Raw genomic sequence first — 22642 nt, forward strand, 5'->3', positions numbered from 1 at the left:
ATATGCAAATTATCATTTAAAGAAAAAAACACTACGATACTATTAAGTTTCATTATGACAGTTGTAGGTGTCAGGAATTGAAAATTACCTCCACAAACATAAACGATTGCTTTTGATGAAGGTGGTGCGCCTTCCTTTGGTGTGGCGGCGGGATTTGGGGTGTCCATGACTAGAAAGAGGGGGAAAAAAGCTCAGTTAATGATAGTCATTGGTTAAGGAGATGCAGATCATTTTACAAAGGCTAATATTCTAACTTTGGCCCAACATTCATTAAGTATTTGCAGTCCATGGAATATAAACAATGTCAAAACCTTAGTTAGGCTAGTAGGGTATACTTCAATTGTGCCATATATTCAGTGTGCTCATAATTACCTAGCCTTTGCTTATTAACTGGCTATGAAGTATCTGGTAATTCTTTTTGGACTACTGTATTTACTAGTGTATAGACCATAGAACTTCAATTTCTATGGTACAGACCAAACGACTAGTAACGTTAGGCTATCTTAATGGTAGGCCCTAGTCCTAATCCTATGCTCAACTTTCTAATCTAGGCTAGCCCTAACATAGTTTATATGATTGCGAATAGAAAGTGCGAACGCAGTAAGCACAAATTGGTGACAAAACCCGGTACCTTAAGTTACTCTTGGTAATTTATCAAATAATTCGTTGGAAATCCTGAAAAAGGAAATCAGTATTTTTTTCAATTGTCACACAGCAGTCGCGCTTGTCATTGCTATACCAAAAGATGTATATCACCTAAAGCGTGAAAGGGACGTTGTAAATAATTCTTACACAGTTGAAGCTTACATTGTAACCATATTATTTCGTTTACAATTTATTTCGAAATAAAAATTCCAAAATCAGGGGTCAAATATAATAAATAAACTAATTAAGACATATTCTGCAGCGATTGAGTTACTTTATGTTGTTAATTAGTCAAAAACAATTTCAAATGAAAGCTGTTTGACTGAAAGATATGCGTTTTATTCTCACGCGGCTTCTCAACTGAAATGGGTCAAATGGTTCAGTTTTGCGAAACAAATGCTTTAGACAGGTTTGAATAGCCTACTTTTTTATATACACACTGGCTTGAACGGAACTAACTTAGTCAGTATCTAGATCTTACAGTTGTCCTGACAGCAGCATTAATGCTGCAATTATAGAGGGCAACTATAGTTTCGATTTTTCTTTCATCATAAGTTAGTTGCCGGATCCAAAGTCAGAGATTTATTACAGGAAAATGAAATTGGTAAGTTTTATTTACGTTCTCCGGGGACTTTCTACCCACTGTAGTGTAGGCTAGTCTGTAAGTAACTGTCAGTGTAGCTTAGTCTTATGCCACAGTATCAAAATAACCGTGTGGCATCTGTTGGGAGCGCCCGTTTCTACCCAATAAAACCATCCGCTAACTTTGTTTAAGATAAGTGAGCCCTATGCTACTTAGGCCTACATACTGCTGGAACTTGGAGAACTCAACATTTAATTGTGCCCCTTGCATACCTTGCACTATAATTGCTAGCTATAGGCCTGTTTTATTTAGGGCAGGTTTAAAGAGTGGGGAGATTGGTTGATTGTTACAGGGGGTAAGCTTCATGATGGAAAGGGGGACGTATGAGTGGAGTTTAGGATATATTGTCATTGATACAGATCTCAGGAAGACCTTTCCCATAAACTGTAAAGGAAGAAAAGAGTGCAAGCCCCTCTCCCTTCTGTTTGGAATGCTCTGTTTTTAATGGTCTGTATGCTTCAGGGGCCTTATAAAGCAACTTACAAAATGATCATTGTATTGGATAACTGTAATGCTCATCTGTTACATGTCTTTTCTTCTCCCAGTATGCCCTTTCAGATCACTCCAGTGCACCATGTCTTCTCTTGACCTTCAAGGGAACATCGATTTTACTGGACTGTGGGCTGGATATGACTAGCCTTCAGCATTTCTTACCCCTAACTGTGGTACCAAGGTAACATTACTTGCTGATAATTTGTTTTTGAAAGACATATCTGTCTGTCAGAAGTTTAGTTGCCACTGATATCATCATACTAATAATCCAAAATTTTAATGTAAAATGTGAAGAGAAAAAGCGAACTGCATGAGGGGTGCATAGGGATTGAAGCAGTCTTACCGTAAGACATTTTGTAGTAAAACTGAGCCAAGATTCTGTATAATAATGCAAAGGCATTCAATATGCACACAAGCCTCTGTAATGTATTGAGATGATTTTTGCAGATCTGTTTACATTCTCCCCAAACAGGAAGAGGATATTTGAAATTGCTAAAACTGTTTCTTTTTCTCCATGAATATTACAGTGCCAGAATAGCCAAACTCCCTCCTTGGCAGCCATTAATGGAAAAAACCTCAGATAAAATATTGAGAAATGTAAGTTGAAAAAAATTAATAGTACAGGACAGGACTTTGTACTTTTATTTGAACAGTTATGGAAATGTCATCAATAAATCCTCCAATTTCAATTATATGTTTATTGAAAAGTATTTTTAAGGAATTTCTACCCAAAAAAATTATTCTCCAAACCTGAGGAGTGTTTAAGTTTAGCAGTATAATATTTCCAACTGAGTGACATTAAACTCCATAAGCACTGAACCCCAAGGACCATTAATTTAATTTCTATCACATTAGTGGATGATTCACAGTACACATTAGGCCTATCCTAATAGTGAAAGCAGCTTCATTATATGTGTCAAATTATGGAAGATTTAGATCTCATTTATGTTTATGCGAAAATATGTTTGCAATTATAATCATTGCTTAAAAAGAGAAACAAGTCCATTTTTTGTTGTGTCTTTTTCAGGAGCTGAGAGAATGTGGTGGTAGAGTCTTTGTTGACAGTGACCTGGAGCTGTGTGTTCCTGAGGTATTCTTTTACTTTTTTCATTTACCTGTAATTCAAAATACTTTATGAGGAGCTGTATTAACTCTCAATCTCTAACGATTGATTTTAAAGGTTATCAACCCCCCCCCCCCCCAACCAAAAAAAAAGACCTTCCCAAACAGTTTATTCCATTATTAGGTAGAGTGATTGTGATTTGAAGTGATTTCATATTGCAGAAGTTGTCATAGTTACATGTTTTTCTTTTCCTCTGTCAGCTGCCCCTGATAAACCTCTCTCATGTGGATACAATTCTTATTTCAAGCTATCACTGTATGCTAGCTCTTCCATTTATCACAGAGGTAAGGAAAAGTTTTTTTCTTCATTTCTTTAAGGCTTTTTGGCATTTCTTGTTTGCTTCTCTTGTAACTCAAGCCTTAGATCTATGATGATTTTATATATAGCATTAAGAAGACCATCGCTGGTTAAAATTTCATCATAGGCTAAATTGGTTGTTGAAAAGTTCAATGAAGCATTTGCATTACAAGTTGAAGGATATTTAAAAGAAAATTATTTTGTCAATTATTTGTGAGCACACCCTGTTAGTTACTAGAACTGTTCAATTCTAGTCAATTGCAATCAGAAGCACCTTCCCTCGTGATGCACTTGTCTTGATTTATATGAAAAAACATTCCATTGTTAGATGGTCGTTGGAAGAAGAGACATAAACAACACCACAGACAACAAAAAATATGTATTCAGTTGTGTCCATTTCTATAAATGCATTAATTGGTCACCAGCTTGTACTAACAATGTTATTATGTTTACTCTTTGTCTTCATAGTACTCTGAATTTAAAGGTACGATCTACGCTACAGAGCCAACCATCAAGATCGGACAGTAAGATTTAAATAACTTCTGTTTGTATTCAAGTTTAAAATTAACATAAATGGGTATCGCTTGTTTGCGAAGGCTGGACCTAAATTGTGGAAAAAGCTACCTGACAGCCTTAAAGAAGTCCAAAATGCTGCTACTTTTAAGAGGCAATTAAAACACTTCTTATTTGTCAATGGTTCTGATTTCAGCCAGAATCTTGACCAGGTTTAACTTTTGTATCGTTACTATGAGTTTTATTTAGTTGTTTTCCTGTACAGCAGTGCACACAGTTTTTTGTAGTTGTGCTTATAAGCCTTTATATAATTATTAACTTATAACTTGCATAATTAATATTTAATTCTCACATTCTTGGCTGGATTCACTCCTTTTTATGCTCAAGTGGGGTAATTACCCAGCATTCCAGTTTCTGGACTATATCAATGGGGTATACAGTATGTTTTTTTTTACATTTTTCAGTTGCTCAAGTATTTTCATGTTTTGAGATTCAATTACTCAGCACAAATAGTTGTTTTCTCTTTTTTTGCTTAGGATGATAATGGAGGAACTAGTCGAGTACATCAACAGGGTTCCGAAGAGAAAGAGGGCAGTGTTTTGGAAATCTGTTGACCTGAGAAAATTTCTGCCTTCTCCATTGAAGGAGGTTGCTCACCTGTCGTCATGGCGATCCTGTTACTCCAATCAGGATATACAGTCATGCATTTCAAAAATTAAACCTGCTGCCTTCTCAGAAAATTTGGTGAGTGATTCAAGTTTTTGTATGTGGTTGAAAGTCAGTCATTTTAAGATAGTAGAAACATTTGGACTGGTGAACCTCAACGATTTGGCACAAGACTGCCAAGGTCCTATTGATGTATGTTCATATAACTGTTATAATGGCTAGAAGGGACCACTCTGACAACTTCCCCCTCCTTTCCTCTGTAGAAAATGATCTGACTTTTTACATATCTTGCTAAAAGCTTCTTAACATGCAATAGGTTAAAAAATTAGCAAAGTGTGAATCTTGCCACAAGCAATGAAGTAATTTTCACAAGCTCACAGGAAAATGAGGTGAACAAATTTTACAATTTTGGAGAAAATGGTATTCCTATAACAGCACATATCACTCTCTTATGTGTACAATATTCAAGATACGATTTGAATAGTGACTTGTGGTAAGTATACCATGATGCCATTGCCAATATATTACTTGCAAATAAAAGTACATTCAGCAAGTCACCATCATGTAGATTTAACCATTTCCATGTCCCTCTTTTTTTTAGAGTCTATTTGGGGCACTCAAACTAACCCCACTCAGCTCTGGTTACTGCCTCGGCAGTTGTAACTGGGTCATCAAGTCTGAATTTGAAAAGGTTAGTCTCTTGGGGATGTTAAAATATATGTTAGTAGCCAAACACATATACATATGGAAAGTGAAAGTCTAACTTGAATAGCAGTTGGTTGTGTATGTAAGATACGAGAAAGGTATGATCCCATGAACTAAATAGTATATGAGATTAGTGTCATAATAGATGTGAAACAGGTGTAGAGAGCCTCTGATTTTGCAAAAAAAATACTATATTTTTAGCAAAGACCTACAGTGCTTTCATAATCTTCATAATGTTACATACTTAAAAATCAGGTTATTGGTTCAGGTTAAAATAGTATTGGTTAGTTGTACCAGTCTTTCTTCATAGTGTTGGCATTGGAACCTTACACCAGAACATAACAAAAAGTCTACTGTACTTATGTAATTCTAGTAATGAGCAAACATGCACCAAGCTGTCTGATTGCTCTGAGGTTTTGTTTATCAATAAACTGAAGGGAAAATTTCCGTTTGTCTTCTGCCAGATTTCCTACATCTCAGGTTCATCGTTGCTGACCACGCATTCCTTACCGATTTCACAAGAACCACTGAAGAATAGTGATGTGGTCATCTTTACAGGCATCACACAGACACCGACCCATAACCCAGACAGTATGCTAGGAGAATTCTGCAGCACCTTAGGTGATTATAATGTCCTGCTCCTTGCACCATCCTTTACAAATCATCTTTCAGTTATGAGAGGGACATCTCTGTATCCTCTTTGTCAAGAGGATGGTGAAGCTGAGGGGGCTGCAGCATCACTGCAGCCCGGCTGCATACGATACCATCATTTGTGCTCTGCATTGTCACACAATGGACATTGCCTAGTCTGCACATATAATGCCTATTGTTTGATATTGAGTAAACTTTGCTGTAAAGAGACTTTGTAGTTCTGCAGTTTTCTTTTTCGAAATAGTGCCTTTTGAAAAGTAGTCACATTTAGGACATAGGTGCTGGTGATCGATTCTGTAACATGCCAGGGAATATTACATCTAGAATCGCATCGCGAACTGCTATGCAGGATGTTCAAATTGCTATACAGTTGCAAAAATTGCAGAACAGTTTTGTACACAGGAACTATAGTATTTATGAGGGAAAAACTTCAGAACCTTCAAAAACTGCTACACAAAAGTTGAATACTAAAGTATTTCCTATATTCTCCCTGTAATGGAAATGCAAAATTTCAGAAATGTTGATTACATTATTTTAAGTGGAATCTGACAAGTTGAGCTGATGAGACGCTAGTTTTGAATAACATCTTAATCAACTCAAAAGAAGGCTACTTACTATCACATCTTAGCTTGAAACAGTTAAATAAATCCCTGGTTATTAAAACTTCTTCACTGGGTAACCAAAATTTGTACTTTCATTTTAATGGAGTTATTCCAGGGAGGGATGTGGTGGGCTGGGGAAGTATCTCCCCTCCCCTTGAGAAAGTTGCTATGATTAAGAGTGGTTTGGTGCAAAATGGCATTATATTATTTTGCATCTTTTGAGGTAGTTTATGCTCCAGGTTTTTCTCTCTCTTTTTTTTCTCTCACAATATCGGCATTTCTTATTTTGACAACCCCCACTTTGAATACCAGGGCATTAAATGATTATTTTTGTTGTTCCATTTTTGCAGCTGTAACGATCAAGAACGGGGGTAACGTGTTAGTTCCTTGCTACCCCTCTGGTGTGCTCTATGACCTCTTTGAATGCTTAGCGGGTTACATGGACAAGATGGGGCTCGGACAGACACCCTTCTTCTTCATCTCCCCAGTAGCAGAGATGTCATTGGATTATTCTCAGATTTTGTCAGAATGGTTAGCATTATTAAATGCATCTGATTATATATTTTTGAAATAAAAAAAAACTGTTAGCAAACTGCTTATCCACTAGAGAGCCTGTGTAGGAGAATGTGTAAAAGTAAGTTGGCCTGACGTTTCGAACCTAGCAAAGGCTAACAAAAAAAAAAATTATTTTAAAATTATATTTGTTTTGGTTTGAGATGAACATTGTGACAAGTCACGACTGCAGTCGCTAGATATTTCAAAAGTGACTCGAACGAGTCTGTCAAAGTTCACCTAATAGAGATGATGCAGTGATTCGAGTAAGTGACTGGACATGCATCAGGAAATTAGTTACTTTCAGTGACTTTGACTTGAAAGTGACTTAAGTATAAATCTTCCTCCATAAGAACTTGTATACACACATGTTCCTTGTTTTGACACAGTGTGTAACAGTCTGTTAATAACCATGTGTCTCTAAGATTTTGTTTTTCATCTTTTGGTAACAGAACTTTACATGTTAATAGTGGAATGGGCTCACTCTCATATTTTGGGGGGTGTTGGGTAAAGGTGGGAGGGGGGGGCTTCATTACTGCTTAAGGTGTTTCATTTCTTTGTGTCCTATTTCAGTTGACCCTTTAATGGTCCTTTCTTTTTTCTTTACAGGTTATGTGAAAGCAAGATGAACAAGACCTACCTTCCAGAACCACCTTTCCCTCATGCTGATTTGGTCAAAGAAAATTGGCTGAAACACTTTCCGTCTATTCATGGTTTGTTCATTCATCCTTTGTAGTTGCTTCATGATGTAGATGTCCATGTATCCTCATGAAAACAGATGATTGTATGTATCTTATCAGACAGGGTGATGAAAATATACTTCTTACAAGATTATTTATTTGCGTTTTCATCGTCAGTGCTTTACTCCTCCTTACCGACCTTATGAAGTAATAGCAGAGAGTTTTTCCAGTCAAATATATGTGGCAAGTGATCACTTAAAAGAGTTTCCACATCGACAGTCCCATCATAGACTGGAAGTGTGCTCTGAAGCTGAAGAGATGTTAATATCTCATGATTTTTGTTCTGATTTGTACAGACTGATATTACTTGGGTGGAAAATGAAGGAATGTTTTTGAACAGCATAATGTCAATGTACTCTTAATTAAATAGTAATGAAACAGAAGCAATTTTTTTAAATGTAAAAAAATCGTTTGTTTGGACAGGCACTAGTGATGACATTGATTAGTTGTTTTTTATTTATATTGTAGGAGAATTTACCAATCAGTTTCGTTCACCTTGTGTTGTGTTTACCGGTCATCCGTCCTTACGAATGGGAGATGCAGTTCATTTTATGGAAATCTGGGGAAAGAACAGTAACAATACAGTTATATTTATAGGTAAGTGAGGGAGACAGTCAGTGAGAGGGTCCTGTCTGTTTGTCTGTCGGTTGATCAGTCCGTCCGTCTGTCTATGAGTTGGAAATCTAGTGAAGAAACTATCAGCCTGCCCCCAAGATTTGAACCTGATCCTAACCCCCCCCCCCCACATGCACATGCCCTAACCTACTGGCTATGACTGCTACTGTTAAGTACTGTGGTTAAACCCAATCAAGGTTGGGCTGTAATTTTACTATAGTCCTTATATCACCTGGCAAGTGTTACAGAAGTATGAAAACGTAGCTAATAGTCTGTATGTCACCAGCAAATGGATATCTCAAAGTAAAAGAAAATAGGTCTATTGATATATTGATTGTGGCATCCATCCACACACCCACCCACACATCCTTCGTTAGCCAGATTAGGTTCTTGGGTTTTCAAAGGATTTGTAAAATCTTGTTCTCGTCTTTATCCTTTTAACTCTTCACAATTACTGACTGACTGGTGTTATTGTTTTCCAGTCAGAATTGTTTTTTTTAAGAAGAACTATGTTTCTCATTTCTTTTTATTTTCCGTAGAACCTGACTTCCCATACCTGGATGCTCTTGCTCCCTACCAGCCTCTCCCAATGAAGGCTGTTTACTGTCCAATAGACACCGCCCTCACTTACCAACAAGCAAACAAGATCATAAGAGAGCTAGAAGTAAGTCTAGCATTTAACATTTTGACATTATATCATATTGTGTCATCAGGAGTCAGGGTATTTCTATTTTGTCTGAGGAAAGGATACCGATATGTTGTGACCTAGGATCTAGTCGTAAGTTGATTGGTGATGTCCCTCCCATTTGTCAGGAAAGAAGTCATTTTGAAGGTACCTATGTAAAAATAGCACCAGATTTGAAGTAAAAAAGCGACCTTATAGTAATGGTCTTAGAAAGACTGTTATTATTTACGATTTGCCTTTTGGTGCTCTAATCTGAGTCCCTGTCAAGAAAGCCTCTTTTTGCGTTCATTACAACTTTTCAGAATCACCTAAAAATCCAGACCCTTTTTTTTTCCACTTAAATTTTGGAAAAAGATAAAGAAAAAGAGCACGTTTCGAGGAAACCCAAGATCAGGAGCCTGGATGCATTGGGGATCCTCTAAGTTTCCTCGGAAATATACGGTGTTTTTTACTTCATTTTGAAAGGTTATGCAAGGACAGTCTCATTTAATGTGATGATAATGAATTTTAACTGCTACATTGCTGATCCTTAAAGGAATAACGAAGGCAGGGATCAAAGACACTTTAGACAATTATTTAGTGACCTCAAAATTCTCTAATAATCGATTTTTAAGCTGACCGCTTTCTGTTTGACTGAATATGCTCACTTTAAAATTGGCTCCTAAGGCCTAACCACAATACAGAGTATAAACCGCCATCGATTACATAATACGCTTGAAATTCCAAATGTCAAATTGAAACAATGGATTATTAATCAGTTTATCAAAACTTTTGAACCTCTCGCCCATTTTGACTTACCTTACAATACATTTTCTTCGTTTTCCTACTATCTGCAGCCACGACAGTTGATTGTGCCCGAGAAGTACTTGAGCCCACCGCTTGCAATGCCCTCTTACACGGAACTTGTCATTGAGGCTGTAAGTCTTTCATTCGATGTTTAGTCTTGCTTGTAGTTGATTCAAGAAGCTTATGGAATTTTATTCTGCAAAGAAAAAAAGAGAAGATTATACAATCCCTTCTTAGCTCCCTTGAAATCCAATCAACAGTGACTCCAAATGGTGCACTGTTTCATATGAATGCCATTAAACATTCTCCTCTTTTCTTGAAACGGTGTGATAAGTATGTGGTTATTCAAATCCATTTTAGTGAATAGCAATTGCCCAGATTCTTTTATGCAAATTAGGGGAGACCTTGATAAAGCTTCTTTGACCTACTCATAATTATCCTTTTTACTGTCCCTAACCAGTGATAGCAGTGTTTTGCAGAAAAGAAATAATGGTGTAATTTAAACAAGAAACTCAGAAATATTCGAATTCATTTAACTTCTATTTTGTTATCGACAGCAAAGATTTGAAAGAGGTATTGCATTGAAAGTAGTAAATAAATAAAAATGGTGGTGTAATTGACGAGATGTTATGCAAGAAACATTTTGATTCTTTTTACTTTTTGTAGGAACCTCCACCTGTTCCATTCAAGAGAGGGCAAGTTCTAGATTTAGTGGTAAAGAGGAAAACCGAAAGAATACAGATTGCACAGGAGGTAAGATTAGTTGTGAACCAACAATTTACATTTTAAACTTGGGGAGGGTAAGAGGGAGAAGTGGAAGGGGGAGGGAGGTGAAAGAAGGGGGAGGTATGTGCAGAGAGGAAAATAAAGATGGAGAGGGAAGAAGACAGGTGAGCGCACCTCACTTAACATTTTAAGTGGTTTGTTGCTTTTTGGTTTCACAAGGTTCTGTTTTTATCATTCACTTGACATTTTGTCGGGTCTATTTGAAGCAGAAGATTTAGTACAAGTAATGTGTAAGAGTGTGCGTAAAAAAAATTCTGCATTAGGACTTGGACTTGTAAGGGTTTGGATTTTGCACAAAAAACACTCACCACCCCCTTCCCTCCCTCCTTCCCCCTATGACCAGAATTGCAGGTTTCCTTTGCTCAGATTTACCTCTGTCTGCTTTCTTCATTACTTTGTTTCATTCTCTCTCTGGGATGGAAGCTCGCCGAGGAACTCACCCCTAGTGAAGTGAAGCCTGGCCAGGTCTATGCCACCATCATGGGAGAGTTGACAGTCAGAGATAACAAGTACAAGTTGGAGGTAGGGTGCAAACTTCTAACTTAAGATATGTGTCATGAAAACTGCTTTACTCAAAGTCTCGAAAGGTTATTTTGATCGAGCAAATAAATTATGGCTAATTAAAAGTATTTATTGAGTTGTGAGACTATTGTAATCTTATACCTCAACAGGATGCTATCTTATCTGTAGTGATTGCTGCCTGACCTCAGCTGTTTAAGTATCAACTCTTCTCTGCCTTGGCTGTTAAAATAAAATATCACTTTATATCATATCATTATATCAGCTGTCTGGTCGAGTGTGAATATTCTCACCTATCTCAGATCAGGATATGACTCAGATATTTTTGGTCTTTTTTGTTTCTTAATGTGGTTTAGAAGTTCAACTGCGACTCCAAATTGCCGTTCAGCGTAAACAGCCTGGGACCGAAGAAGAGGCCGTTGGAGAAAGACGAAGAACAAACGTCGCTGGAGGGGCCGATACTGAAGAAACATCTCTATGATAACTTCAGTGTAGAAGACTTTGTCCAAAGTTTAGCTCAGGTGCATTTTTGATACACCAGAGGATGGTGTGGAAAGAGAGAAGAGGGACAAGGGAGGGGTGGGGTGGGGTTTAGGATGAGAAAGGTAGGGACAGGGGTTGGGTTCAGAGGTAACTGCATCGTTTTTAGCTGTAAGCGACACCATAATTCAATAAAATAAATACAAATGCTTGCAAGGAAGGAGCAAGGTTAATCCAAACACAGAGATAGAAAACTGAATCAATATTGAACAGAGACTTGAAATGCTTAGCTAGTGCAGGTTTCCATTCTGTGAGCCAGACATGTAATACTCTTTGAACTGATCTAACCATCGCTAAGTTTAGGCCATTCCATGTTAGCATGAAATGATTGGTAACATCAGTGTTTTATAATGAGTAATGTCCTGAGTCACTAAATGTCAAAAGAGAAGTAACTGGAAGATGGTTGCATCATTTTTTGTGGTTAAGGCAGTGGACTTGTGATCTATAGGATTGCAGGTTCGAGTCCTGGCCAGATCATTACATTGTATCCTTGGGCAAAGCACTTTATCTCCATTGCCTCTCTTAACCCAGGTGTTTAAATTGGGACTTGCGCGAGGTATCTTGTTAATGCAGTTGCATGCGCCGATTTGTGGCTGCACCCAATGGGAAGTCCCCAGGGGACACGTACATGTGGTGCACTAATATGCCCTGGGAGGTATTGTTTGAATTGTGCACACTTTGATGTGGGTGTGACAAGTAACCAATGACCATGGCTTAAGTTGTAAAGTCGTGTGAGAGGGCCTTGGCCTCAAACAAGACTGTAAAGGTTCAACTGTTTCAAGCTATTTCCCGTAGAGATAATTCAGTGACTCGAATAGATGATTCCACTTGAATCGGGAAAATCACTGGTAATTGCTCAACTCTACCCAAGAATGAAGTGACTCTTAAGGTGGCAATAATCTACAGTGAGTGCTATTAATAATAGCTGAATATGTATATCACAGAAAGATTGACATACAATACAAGTGGATCTGGATTATATGTATAAATAAATGTTTGTCAAATAGTAATTTTATTTACCATGTTTTGGCGGGTTAGTAGTTTATCTTCATATACAAACAATGTTTAGTTTAAATACTTATAATTTGACCATGGTTTTTTGAATCTTCATCACAGCATTACAAGTAATTTTAATTTGACCATGGTTTGTTTTTATATTCAGCACAGCATTATAAGTAATTTTAATTTGACCATGGCTTTTGTGTATTTTCCTCACAGCATGGTATAACAGATATCAAAGTGGAAGACTCATCATCTGGCTGCATAATACACCTGGTAAGTATCTTCAAATCTGGTCCAAATTCATTTTACCTCCTCAAAAAAGTCATAAATTTCAGTTGTGTAATGAACTAAACACATTTCCTTTAAGCAAAAAGTTTTGATTGTAGAAAAGAGGACATAGGTTGTGAGAGTGGAGTTGGAGGAGCAGGGTGGGAGGGGTAGGGGTAAGGGTGAAATGGGGATGGGGGAAGGATAGGCAAAAAGAGTGGCAAATTCCTTCAGGCAAAACAATTACCACCTTCTTGCCTCAAAATGAGATGTTCAATAAAACTAAGAAACAAAAGTGGCTTTGTTAAATAAAACACTCACCTCAATATATTATAAAAGATCTTGACATCCCAACCATGTCTTAGCAAACAGAGCCTTGAAGAAGTCAATTTAGACGTAAATGATACCCTCAGTGTTGACAATTCTTTCCTCTTGTGTTTTCTGCTTTCCCAGCAAGCGGATGATGCTCTCATTCAAATTGAAGAGGGCTCCACTCACATCTTCTCCGTCGCTGGTAACGAACCCCTACGGAGAAAACTCAGAGACATTCTGGTAGCGTGTCTGCCAAAATTCTGAAGGGAGAAATAAGACATTTATGACAAAAACTAATATTGCCTCTGTGGGAACTGAAGGATATGATTCACACTGAGTGAAGAAGATGGGATGTCAGACCCTGGGCAGTCTGACCACTTTAGGTTGCTTCTGGAAGGACTGAAGGATAATATAATAATAATATTTGATTTTTTATATAGTGCTTTATACCTGCAATAGGTCTCAAAGCACTTTACAGACGTTATATTTCCCCTGGTCAATGATAACCTGTCCCAGAGACAATCCTTCCATACGGCTGCAGTTATATACTGCGCCCAATGACAAATTACCTCACAGGTACCCATTTAACCCCTGGGTGGAGAGAGGCAAATGAGATAAAGCATCTTGCCGAGGACACAATGTAATGAACTAGGCAGGAATCGAACCAGCAACCCTTGGATCACGAGTCCAAAGCTTTAGCCAATTGGCCACCACGATCTCAAGGATGTGATTCACAACAAGATTGGATATCATACCCTGGGCAGTCTGACCACTTCAGCCAGGAACAGCTGGGATTAGTTTTAATCTTCAAATATATCGTGGTTTGGCAATTGGATCTGATCCTCCCACTTCTCGGGACATGTTCCTTACCTCTATCTGTGAACTGGTCTGAATACCCCTTGACTAGACCTTATTTGATTAGTAATTCAAGTTTCAGGTACTTGACTGGTCTAATTACAACTCTATACTGAATAATGAATCAAGTCAATAAATTTCAAATGTGAAGTGACTAAAACTATTTTCAGTCGACTTTTGACCCATAGAGTTATTAGAGGTGGAACACATGGTTAAGAAACTTGTAGTCTTTAAATCTTGAACAAACTTTAGGAAACTGCATTGGCTCATTGGAATCCATAAGTTGTTGAAACTTGCTTTATACCTAGTCAAGGTGCACCCCCATGAATTGATCATGCCTTCAGTGTCATTGATTTTATTATAGTGATGTAGCTTTTCACATCATCAGTAGTCAAGTCAACAATATTAGGAGACCAATTGGCATCAAGCAATTAAGACATTTATGAATATGCATATCCATCTGTTTGAGTTGTGCAAAATAAACATTATTTTCATATGCCAACCAAATGAATCTTGTTCCTGCAATGAAGTGTTGTTTGAGTTGTGTTTATAGGATACTTGGATAGTAAAGTCTGTGCTGTCACTTTTGTACTAAACTGTAAATATATTGCCTTTAAGACTAAGGCCATGGTGATGTAAATAAAGATAAATGTAAAGAATAATTTAATGTGATTGTCCTTTTCTTTGTTTTTATTCTGTTTATGACAATTCTTTGCATTGTTACTCAGTCTTTGTAAAACAAAGTGCAACGTAATGAACAGTCCTGTTCTGATTTTAATCTAGATATAACGAGTGGGTGATGAATGGCAGTGTGGGTTCACTTGAGTTTATTTACTACTTCTTAAAAGCAAGAAACCTGGTGTCCGAAATGCACAAACTCCTCATGAAGGTTCCTATAGGATAAAACAAATTAACATTGAAATTTCAGCTCCTGTAATACAATGGCACTGAAAGTATTTGTGAAAGTAATCTAAACCAATTAGTACTTTGGAAAGCATACCAGACTTGTACAAGATATTCCCACTCATTTTCAACTCTCTATGAAACAGTTCCTTAAGACACGTACAACCATGAAAACATTAGAAAACTCCAAATGTAGTCTTTTACAAACATCTAGTTTAGTCAGACGGAGGAAACATATCAACCTTGTGATATGTCCTACGGTCTTCCTAGAAAATTCCTGTACAATCCCCTTCCGCCCCCACCCCCCCCCCCCTTCTAGTGCTATAAGAGAAAAACAGACCATTTCTATTAAACAAATCAAAGAATAAAATACCTTTGAAAGAAAACGGAATCCAATGCAACAAAACGTACCGAAGAGGATAATATCATGATTGCGGGAGGGGCAACAAATCAGTTCATTTTGCGGATCGTGCCCTGAGGGTTGGCTAAGAGTGAGGCTATAAAGCCTATACATTATAAAAAGGTTGATCACTTCAAATAAACCATGACATTCCATAAATATTTTTTTCATTCCATAAATATTCCCTACACCCTCTTCCCTTCATCCTCTCTTTGTCCCTCTAAAGTTCATCTCCTACCTCTCCTCTTCCCGTTGGTTTGTTTCTTTCTTTCTTCTCTCCATCCCGTCTACTAATCGCTTACATCTATCGCTTTGTGTTCACCATGCTCATTAACCTGTCTGTATTCTGTGAGTACTTTTGTCCCTTCTGCTACTGTTACTTGTCATTTGGCCTCTGAAGAAGATCCTGCTAGGATCGAAACGTCAGGCCAACTAACTTTTACACACGTTCTTACACAGGCTCTTTAGTGGATAAGCAGTTTGCTAACAGTTCTATTTTATTTTGATCAATATTTCTGGACAGCAACTACAAACTAGTTCTCTCGAATCGTACGACTCATTTCGCAAAGATATGCTACCTTTCGTCATTTGCATCTAAGGGTAGAGATAACATGACAAAGCACTCGCATCATATGACAATTTAATCTGTACCAGTTCGACGAAATATTTAGTAGAAGATAGGATACGTTGCCTTCGAAAAGTCCGAGTTTGGCCCACTGATCGTACTTATGATGTGAAAATATCAGAGGCATAACAACAAAGTTACTATCTTACAGACAGATCTGATGAAATGAAGAATGTTGTCATAGATTATGGACTACGGAGCTACTCTACAAGCGATTTCGTCTGTCAGTGTCAGGTCTAACGATATTACTAGTGTTACTGGTATTGCCAATGGGTTAGGCCGAACTGCAGTGTGAGTTTGGCATACAAATGTGCAGCAACTTAGGCTGTGTCTTCAGCTTAGCCAACAGTATTACAGAATCGTACGTAATTTCAATTTTGATGAAGTTGGTAATGTGATTTGATTTTGAGTACTAACTAATCGCAAGTTGCACCTTACCAAAGCCAATGAAAATTTAATAGTCTACAGTAACTGTCAGAGTATGTCTAGCCTAGATTGTCAACTCTAGTCTAACTTTTTTAAGTTTGCCGAAGCTAAATTTATTTCAATTTTAAGGAGTAATCTGAACCCGGATTAATTATTCAAAAATAACCAGGGCCCTGAACGGCTCAGCCTCTTAGGCAATATAATAAGGAAACATGATAGGCCTACTGGAGAAATGGCTCTGGATAGAATTCTCATCTAGGCCTATGGAAAACATTGCATTGCCAAATTGGCACAGGGTATGAGAGCACCATGGATCTCTTCTTGGGTGTACGGAGGTCACTATCTTCCTACTGGCGAAGCTTCAGTATAAGGCTTAAATTGACCTGGGTATGTTTTGTGGTGTATGTCGTGCTGCAATTCATAGCCAAAGTTGTTGGAATTTTATGGCCAGAAGGCAGTTTGGGTGGTCTGGCTTTCGTCTTCATTGTGTGTGTTATACTGGGATTATATGTTGGGCTGGAGTTATGTGAGATAGATGACACAAAGATTGTGAATTTTGATAAATTTATGAGTTGGACTGAGCCACTAACCTCAGGTATTCAAAGCATCCACCTACCGCCTCCAAGTAACGAGCCAGTGAAAGAAGAGTACCTCTTACAAGTTCCAGATGATAACTTTCAAGTTGGAAAAGAATTGGAATATTTTGTGCAATTAATCATGAGAGATTTTATACATCTTTGGTATGATGAATACATTCAAGGAGATGAAAATTTCCCTACAGACATTGCCAACCTCTTGACCTACACATTCTCGGAAATTTTGTCGAGAATAAGATCAGTCGACTTAGATGTGCTTCTTGACGGAGCATTAAAAGAAATTCACAGACATTTGACAATAATGGAGAAATCTAAGAGCAATCTTCGGAGACTAAACAGAAGCAGCCTTGATCAGAATAATCACAACCTTGTCGCTTGTTACGAAACATTCTCTGTGATGCATTCTGCGGCTATGAGCGAAGACTTAGAAATGGACTACCTACGGAGTGCATTGGGAATGATCATAGATTGTCTGCTCCCTCAAAGTATAAAAGTCTGTCAACCGGGAGTTCTCCTCGTTCGGGAAATTGTGAGTCAAGCTGTTTTACTGGAGGTGATAGATTTAATCAGCGATCCAGATTTTATAAACGAGGCGATCGTTTTGCTTGCTACTTTCTGCGAGTCTGAAATTGACCAGTCAGAAGTGTCTTCCAAAGAAAATGAAAACGGAACTGATGAGCAGTCTTCCTGTACTGAGAAGAACACAGAGGAAAACCATTATGTACAGACTTTATCAGCAGAGGTGAGAGAAACACCAAACAGCTCAGATAACTGTTGTCACAAAGCAAATTATCACAATGATAAAGTCTGTGCTTATCAAGCGAGACGAGACAACCAGCCCATTGTAACCGAGACAAATCCAAGTTCTCAAGATTTTAGGGAGAGTTGCAATGATGAGAGTGGAAAAAATATTGAAACATTTTCACATACCGAGAAGGTAATTAGATATGACGATCATGCCGTGGCAAAAATTGATTCAAAAGTAGAAGTCATTGTTCAAAATCCACATCTGTCAGCTGATCCAAAAGGTGACAAAGTTTCTCCTGAAAAACCAGAAACTAGAGAAGACACCACACAGGAAGGATTAGCAACGAAAGAGCAAATAAGTTCATCAAATGAAAATTTGCTTCAACCAAACTTTGAAAAAGCTGCCACGTTTTCAGGTCTTTCAAATTTCATGCCAGTGCCATTGCCAAGAAGAAACAAAAGTCCCGCTTTCTCTACATTGAGTAAGTCTGTAGACAGCATCGTCGAGTTGGAAGCAACGTCCGACGAAACAGTGGCAGAAAGGAAAGAGAGGAGGGGTCATTCAAGGAACTCTTCTTTCCCTAGTTTTACTCTGGATAGCGATACGGAGGACGATCAAATTCAAGCGTTCCAAGACGAGGACGAGTCAGAGGAGGGAGAGCCGTCGTCGTCGGGAGGAAGAGACGAATGCGGGAGAGAAGCCGAGAAATATATCTCAAACCTTGTCATCTCATCCACAGAACAAATGCAAGAGAAACACAGCAAGAAGACATTTGTGTTGTACGTGGTGAAGGTAAAGTATTTCTAAAGAATTTCTTTTCAATGCTTTCTACAGTACTTTTAGTTGAAAGATCTAAAGAAAGTTAAGTTTTTCCTACTGTACATGTGAGATGGAGATGTGTGGATAATTTGACGAAGATAGAATATCGATTGAAAGCAAAATTTAAAACACAAATTGCTACACAAAATGATAACAGGTATAGCAGTTTGTCATGTGTGGCTTTTTTTGCAAATGTTGTATCTCATAAAAATGATTTTATATGTTCTCATTTTGGAGAGGGGTGGGCTGGGATGGGGTGGGGGAGGGGCGGTGAAAAGAAATTGATGTTAATCTTCAGAAAGGAGAATACAGGGAAAATACAAAGAAATGGATAAGCAAAAGCAATCCTTATTGTTAAGTTATCTTGTTTATGAAAACCTTTTGTCTCTCAATCTAGTTTAATATCCTGGCTTCCAGAAATGAAGATGGTCCGTCTCTCATCCCTCTGCAAGCCAAACGAAGATACCGCGAGTTTGTAACTCTTCATTGGAAATTAGAGCAGCATGCAGACTTTAAGAAATTCCTTAAAGGTGAGTTTCAGATTTTCAGGAAGCAGTTTAGTTGGCTACTGAAATACAGTTGCTTCAGGAATGCTGGTGCCAGAAGCCCTTTTGCAAAGTATCTTCTTTTTTTTTATTGTAAGTCTGTGTACTTTGAGGCCAGTTATTGGACATGATCATATAATAAGGTAACCTCATTAATGTTCGACACAACACTGTGTTGTTTTTTAAACAAAAATATATATGTAATTCAGGTCAAAACATTTGTGACACTTTAGTAGAAACTCTCTCTCTGTGTCTATTTATTAAGCTTTTATAAATATTTGTGTGAAATGAACTGCCCATCAGTGCAATTTAATAGTCTACATTACAAGCTTCAGTTCCTCAATGTAAATGTCAGTAGAAGAATATTCCTACAAAATACAATTGACATTCTACTTTTCATATATCAACGATCTTATTTCATCCTGCCTTTTTGGTTTTTGTCTTAGATTTAGTTCACTATAATTGAGTAAAAATGCAATAAGGTTACATCCTTTAGTACTGAGTAGTGATGTTTTCCTAGTATTTACTATGATTATTGTATTAAAGACAAAGAAAGGTCCGTTGTCCTATAGTTTCATGAGTTGCGGTGTTTCGATTTCCCTCTTCCTCAAGGTGTTAAGGATGCTCCAAAGAGGTTTGCTTTTCCGATCATGAGGAAAGATACAGCGGGAGTTGAACAGAGGCGAGTCACACTGGAAAGATATTTGAAAGTAAGGACTAAAGGAAATTTGTATATTCCCTCTATCTCACCTTTACACCCCCCCCCCCCACCTGATATATGAATATCCTTAAAAGCTATGTAAAAGTAATATTATGTTATGGTATTCTATCTTTACTTATGTTATGTTTACTTATGTTGTTTATATATGTTTACTTATGTTCTGTTGTTAACTTATGTTATGTTGACTTATTTTATGTTGACTTATTCCATGCCTCCATTCCTCTCAACATTTGGGCATCTTTCTCTGATTTTTATATTGTTATGGTATGCTATGTTTATTTATGTTATGTTTACTTATGTTATGTTTACATATGTTCTTTATTTATATTATGTTATGTTAACTTATGTTATGGTTACGTATATTATGTTATATTTACTTATATTATGTTTACAAATATGATGAAATGTTTACTTATGTTACGTTTGTTTACATATTTTATGTTTACTATCCTTGTCTCATTCCCAGCAACTTGTAGATATTCCAGAGATACAAATTTCACAAGAAATGGCAGAATTTCTGGCATTAAATGGCGATGCCAATATCGCCTTTGTGAGAAATTCAAGTTCGTTTCGTGCACCAAACTTTGACATGGTAACAGTTTGTTTTAATTAAGTTTTCTTATGGAGCAGTTGAATTTATTTTTTATTAACCCGCAAAATAACTTTAAATGGGTTCAAATAAGTTAAATGTGCATATAGAAGAATATTCATTATGGATAGCATAAAATGTTAAAAAGATGGTATTGTCATTGATATCAGGCAGATGAAATTAATTTTGATGAATAATAGTCAAATATGTTGACAACCTCAACCCATGCAATCAACACCTTATTCTGTTTTGCAAAGGGCAAGTTCATTAATCACGGACAAAGTCTGTCAACCAGTTTGAAGAGACAAACAAATATAAAAATTTCACAGAGGATGGTGATAACATGATGAAATCATCCAAACTAGACTAAAAATTGCAAACCCAATTACAAAGTTTATGTACTGATTCACCTTAATAAGAACCTGTCACAAAGAGGTCTCTCCTAACACACCTTATTGTAGGACTGTTGATGAATTGTTAACCTTATCACATTTGTTGTGACTATCTCTATGTACCTCTAGCTGATTACATTATGGTAGCCTGGCTCTGATTTGCTGTTAACCCATAGCAACACATGGCCATTTTGTTTCCTTTGATCTTCGTTTCTTGCAGCTTCTTCGTAACAGTTTCTCCGGCATGAAGCAAGGACTAAAAAATCTCGCTCCGTTCCCTTCGTCCAAGCTGGACCAAAAGGAAGACAGGTCAAAGGTGACAGTCCAGTCAACCTCTGCTGGAATGGAGGAGGATGAGGAGGCAATCTCTCCACAGGTCTACAGGGTTTGTTCCATGGCACCGGAAGGATCAGAGGTAAACAGATTCTGACGAATGAGATATTTAGATGTACACAATCTAAATTTGTCTGATGCTGGTTGTAGGTATGTGGCGAGAGAGTCACTCATTGCCACTGAGCAATGATATTACACGCCACAAGATTTTTAGTTTGAAGGATTTTTTGGGCAATAATTTTGAAGAGTATTAAGAACACAAAGTCAACAACATAAACTAATTATGTTAGATGTGAATGTTTCAAAACAAAAAGCAAGACCAAGTCACGTTTCTCTTCGTTTGATTCTTGTTCATATTTTCTTTTGGCTTTCTGTTAGTTGAACCTGTTGGATCTCATGCCATCTATGATTCGAGAGGCCTTAACTGGATTAGAACTAGCAGTGGAGGCCATGCAGGATACTTCAGATGTGGTTCAGAGCGATGTTATCAGAAGAATTCTGAAAGACAAGGTGCAAACAGGAAAAAATAATCCACACCGTAGAACGGGGGAGCGACGAGTAGCTACGATGGACACCTCTAGTCTTGTACTGTTTTCAAAAATCATGGATATTGTCGGCGTACTTCAAAGAGACCAGGCTCACTGGATATTTGAAGAAAATGTTCAACACTTGTTGAGAAATTTAACAGGGGATTTCATTGAAAAGTGAGTATTTGCGACAGTATTTTGGAGGTTTAAACTGAAACCTTTTATATTTTGTTTGGGCCCTTTTCACATTTTGTTTCCTCTGCTTCTTAGAAGCAACTCCCAATTTCAGTGTACATTTAAAGTACATAAGACATGAATTATACTGCAGGCTAGATGAAGTCATAGTTTATATATATATATATTTATTAGTGATCATTGCAGGAGGGGGGGGGGGTTGGTGGCAGGGGATATGTGGTTTACAATTAGTGGTTTTCTTCATTCACTGTTAAACCTTTGGGGGTTTTCTGCTTGAGAAAAGGCATTTCCTGTTAAATCTTTACCTCTTAGTAACTTAGCAGAGAATTTGCACCCCCTGTACCAGCTATTGATGTTTAGAATAAGACTTACCATGATCTCAAATCCTGGTACAGCAGGGCTTTTCTCACTACTTTGGCCTGGCTGACACAAGAGGCTTCCTCAAGAGTAAGCTCTTTACGGAGCAAACACTATGGAGCAGAACGTCACCTCAAAGCAGGAGACTGACTAGGCCAGTTCCACTAAATGAAGGCATTATAAAATAGCCGTTTAGTAATATATTGCTCTCTGGAAAATAAAATATACTGTGCTGTCTAACAGTTAATTTGGGGGGGGGAGGGGGGTGGTTAAAGCCTATCTTTTTTATTAGGATGTCCCTGCATGAAGGCCCACTAGCATATAACTTAATATGACTAGACTACAGTACTAAAACTAATTATATGCTTGTGTAATATAGTAAAGTTACAAATTATTAGTAGAAAAAAATATTTAACTTGCTCCAGTGCAGTCACATGATGAAGACTCAGCTCTTCTTGTTAGCCTATAGT

The 22642-nt window shown here is 37.5% G+C and overlaps 2 protein-coding genes across 2 annotated transcripts in view; both read left to right on the top strand.

The window, feature by feature from the left end:
- The first annotated feature begins 1085 nt into the window (after window positions 1-1085).
- Window positions 1086-14639, top strand: LOC139984609 (integrator complex subunit 9-like). The gene is made up of 19 exons (XM_071998555.1): window positions 1086-1249; window positions 1834-1961; window positions 2308-2377; window positions 2808-2870; window positions 3104-3187; window positions 3669-3724; window positions 4250-4457; window positions 4981-5070; window positions 5549-5705; window positions 6688-6868; window positions 7499-7602; window positions 8098-8226; window positions 8784-8908; window positions 9766-9846; window positions 10382-10468; window positions 10925-11023; window positions 11377-11541; window positions 12779-12835; window positions 13283-14639. Exons 1-19 carry the CDS (start codon window positions 1241-1243, stop codon window positions 13403-13405), a joined length of 2016 nt encoding a protein of 671 aa, XP_071854656.1. The 5' UTR covers window positions 1086-1240; the 3' UTR covers window positions 13406-14639.
- A 1296-nt stretch (window positions 14640-15935) lies between these two features.
- Window positions 15936-22642, top strand: part of LOC139984610 (uncharacterized) — a 9559-nt gene continuing 2852 nt past the window's right edge. Inside the window, exons 1-6 of the mRNA XM_071998556.1 lie at window positions 15936-18486; window positions 18911-19043; window positions 19671-19768; window positions 20246-20371; window positions 20981-21175; window positions 21472-21797. Coding sequence (XP_071854657.1) covers window positions 16660-18486; window positions 18911-19043; window positions 19671-19768; window positions 20246-20371; window positions 20981-21175; window positions 21472-21797 — 2705 coding nt within the window. The 5' untranslated portion in view covers window positions 15936-16659. The remainder of the gene's footprint in view (window positions 18487-18910; window positions 19044-19670; window positions 19769-20245; window positions 20372-20980; window positions 21176-21471; window positions 21798-22642) is intronic.

The sequence above is a fragment of the Apostichopus japonicus genome, chromosome 17, assembly GCF_037975245.1.
Source record: "Apostichopus japonicus isolate 1M-3 chromosome 17, ASM3797524v1, whole genome shotgun sequence".
NCBI lineage: Eukaryota > Metazoa > Echinodermata > Holothuroidea > Aspidochirotida > Stichopodidae > Apostichopus > Apostichopus japonicus.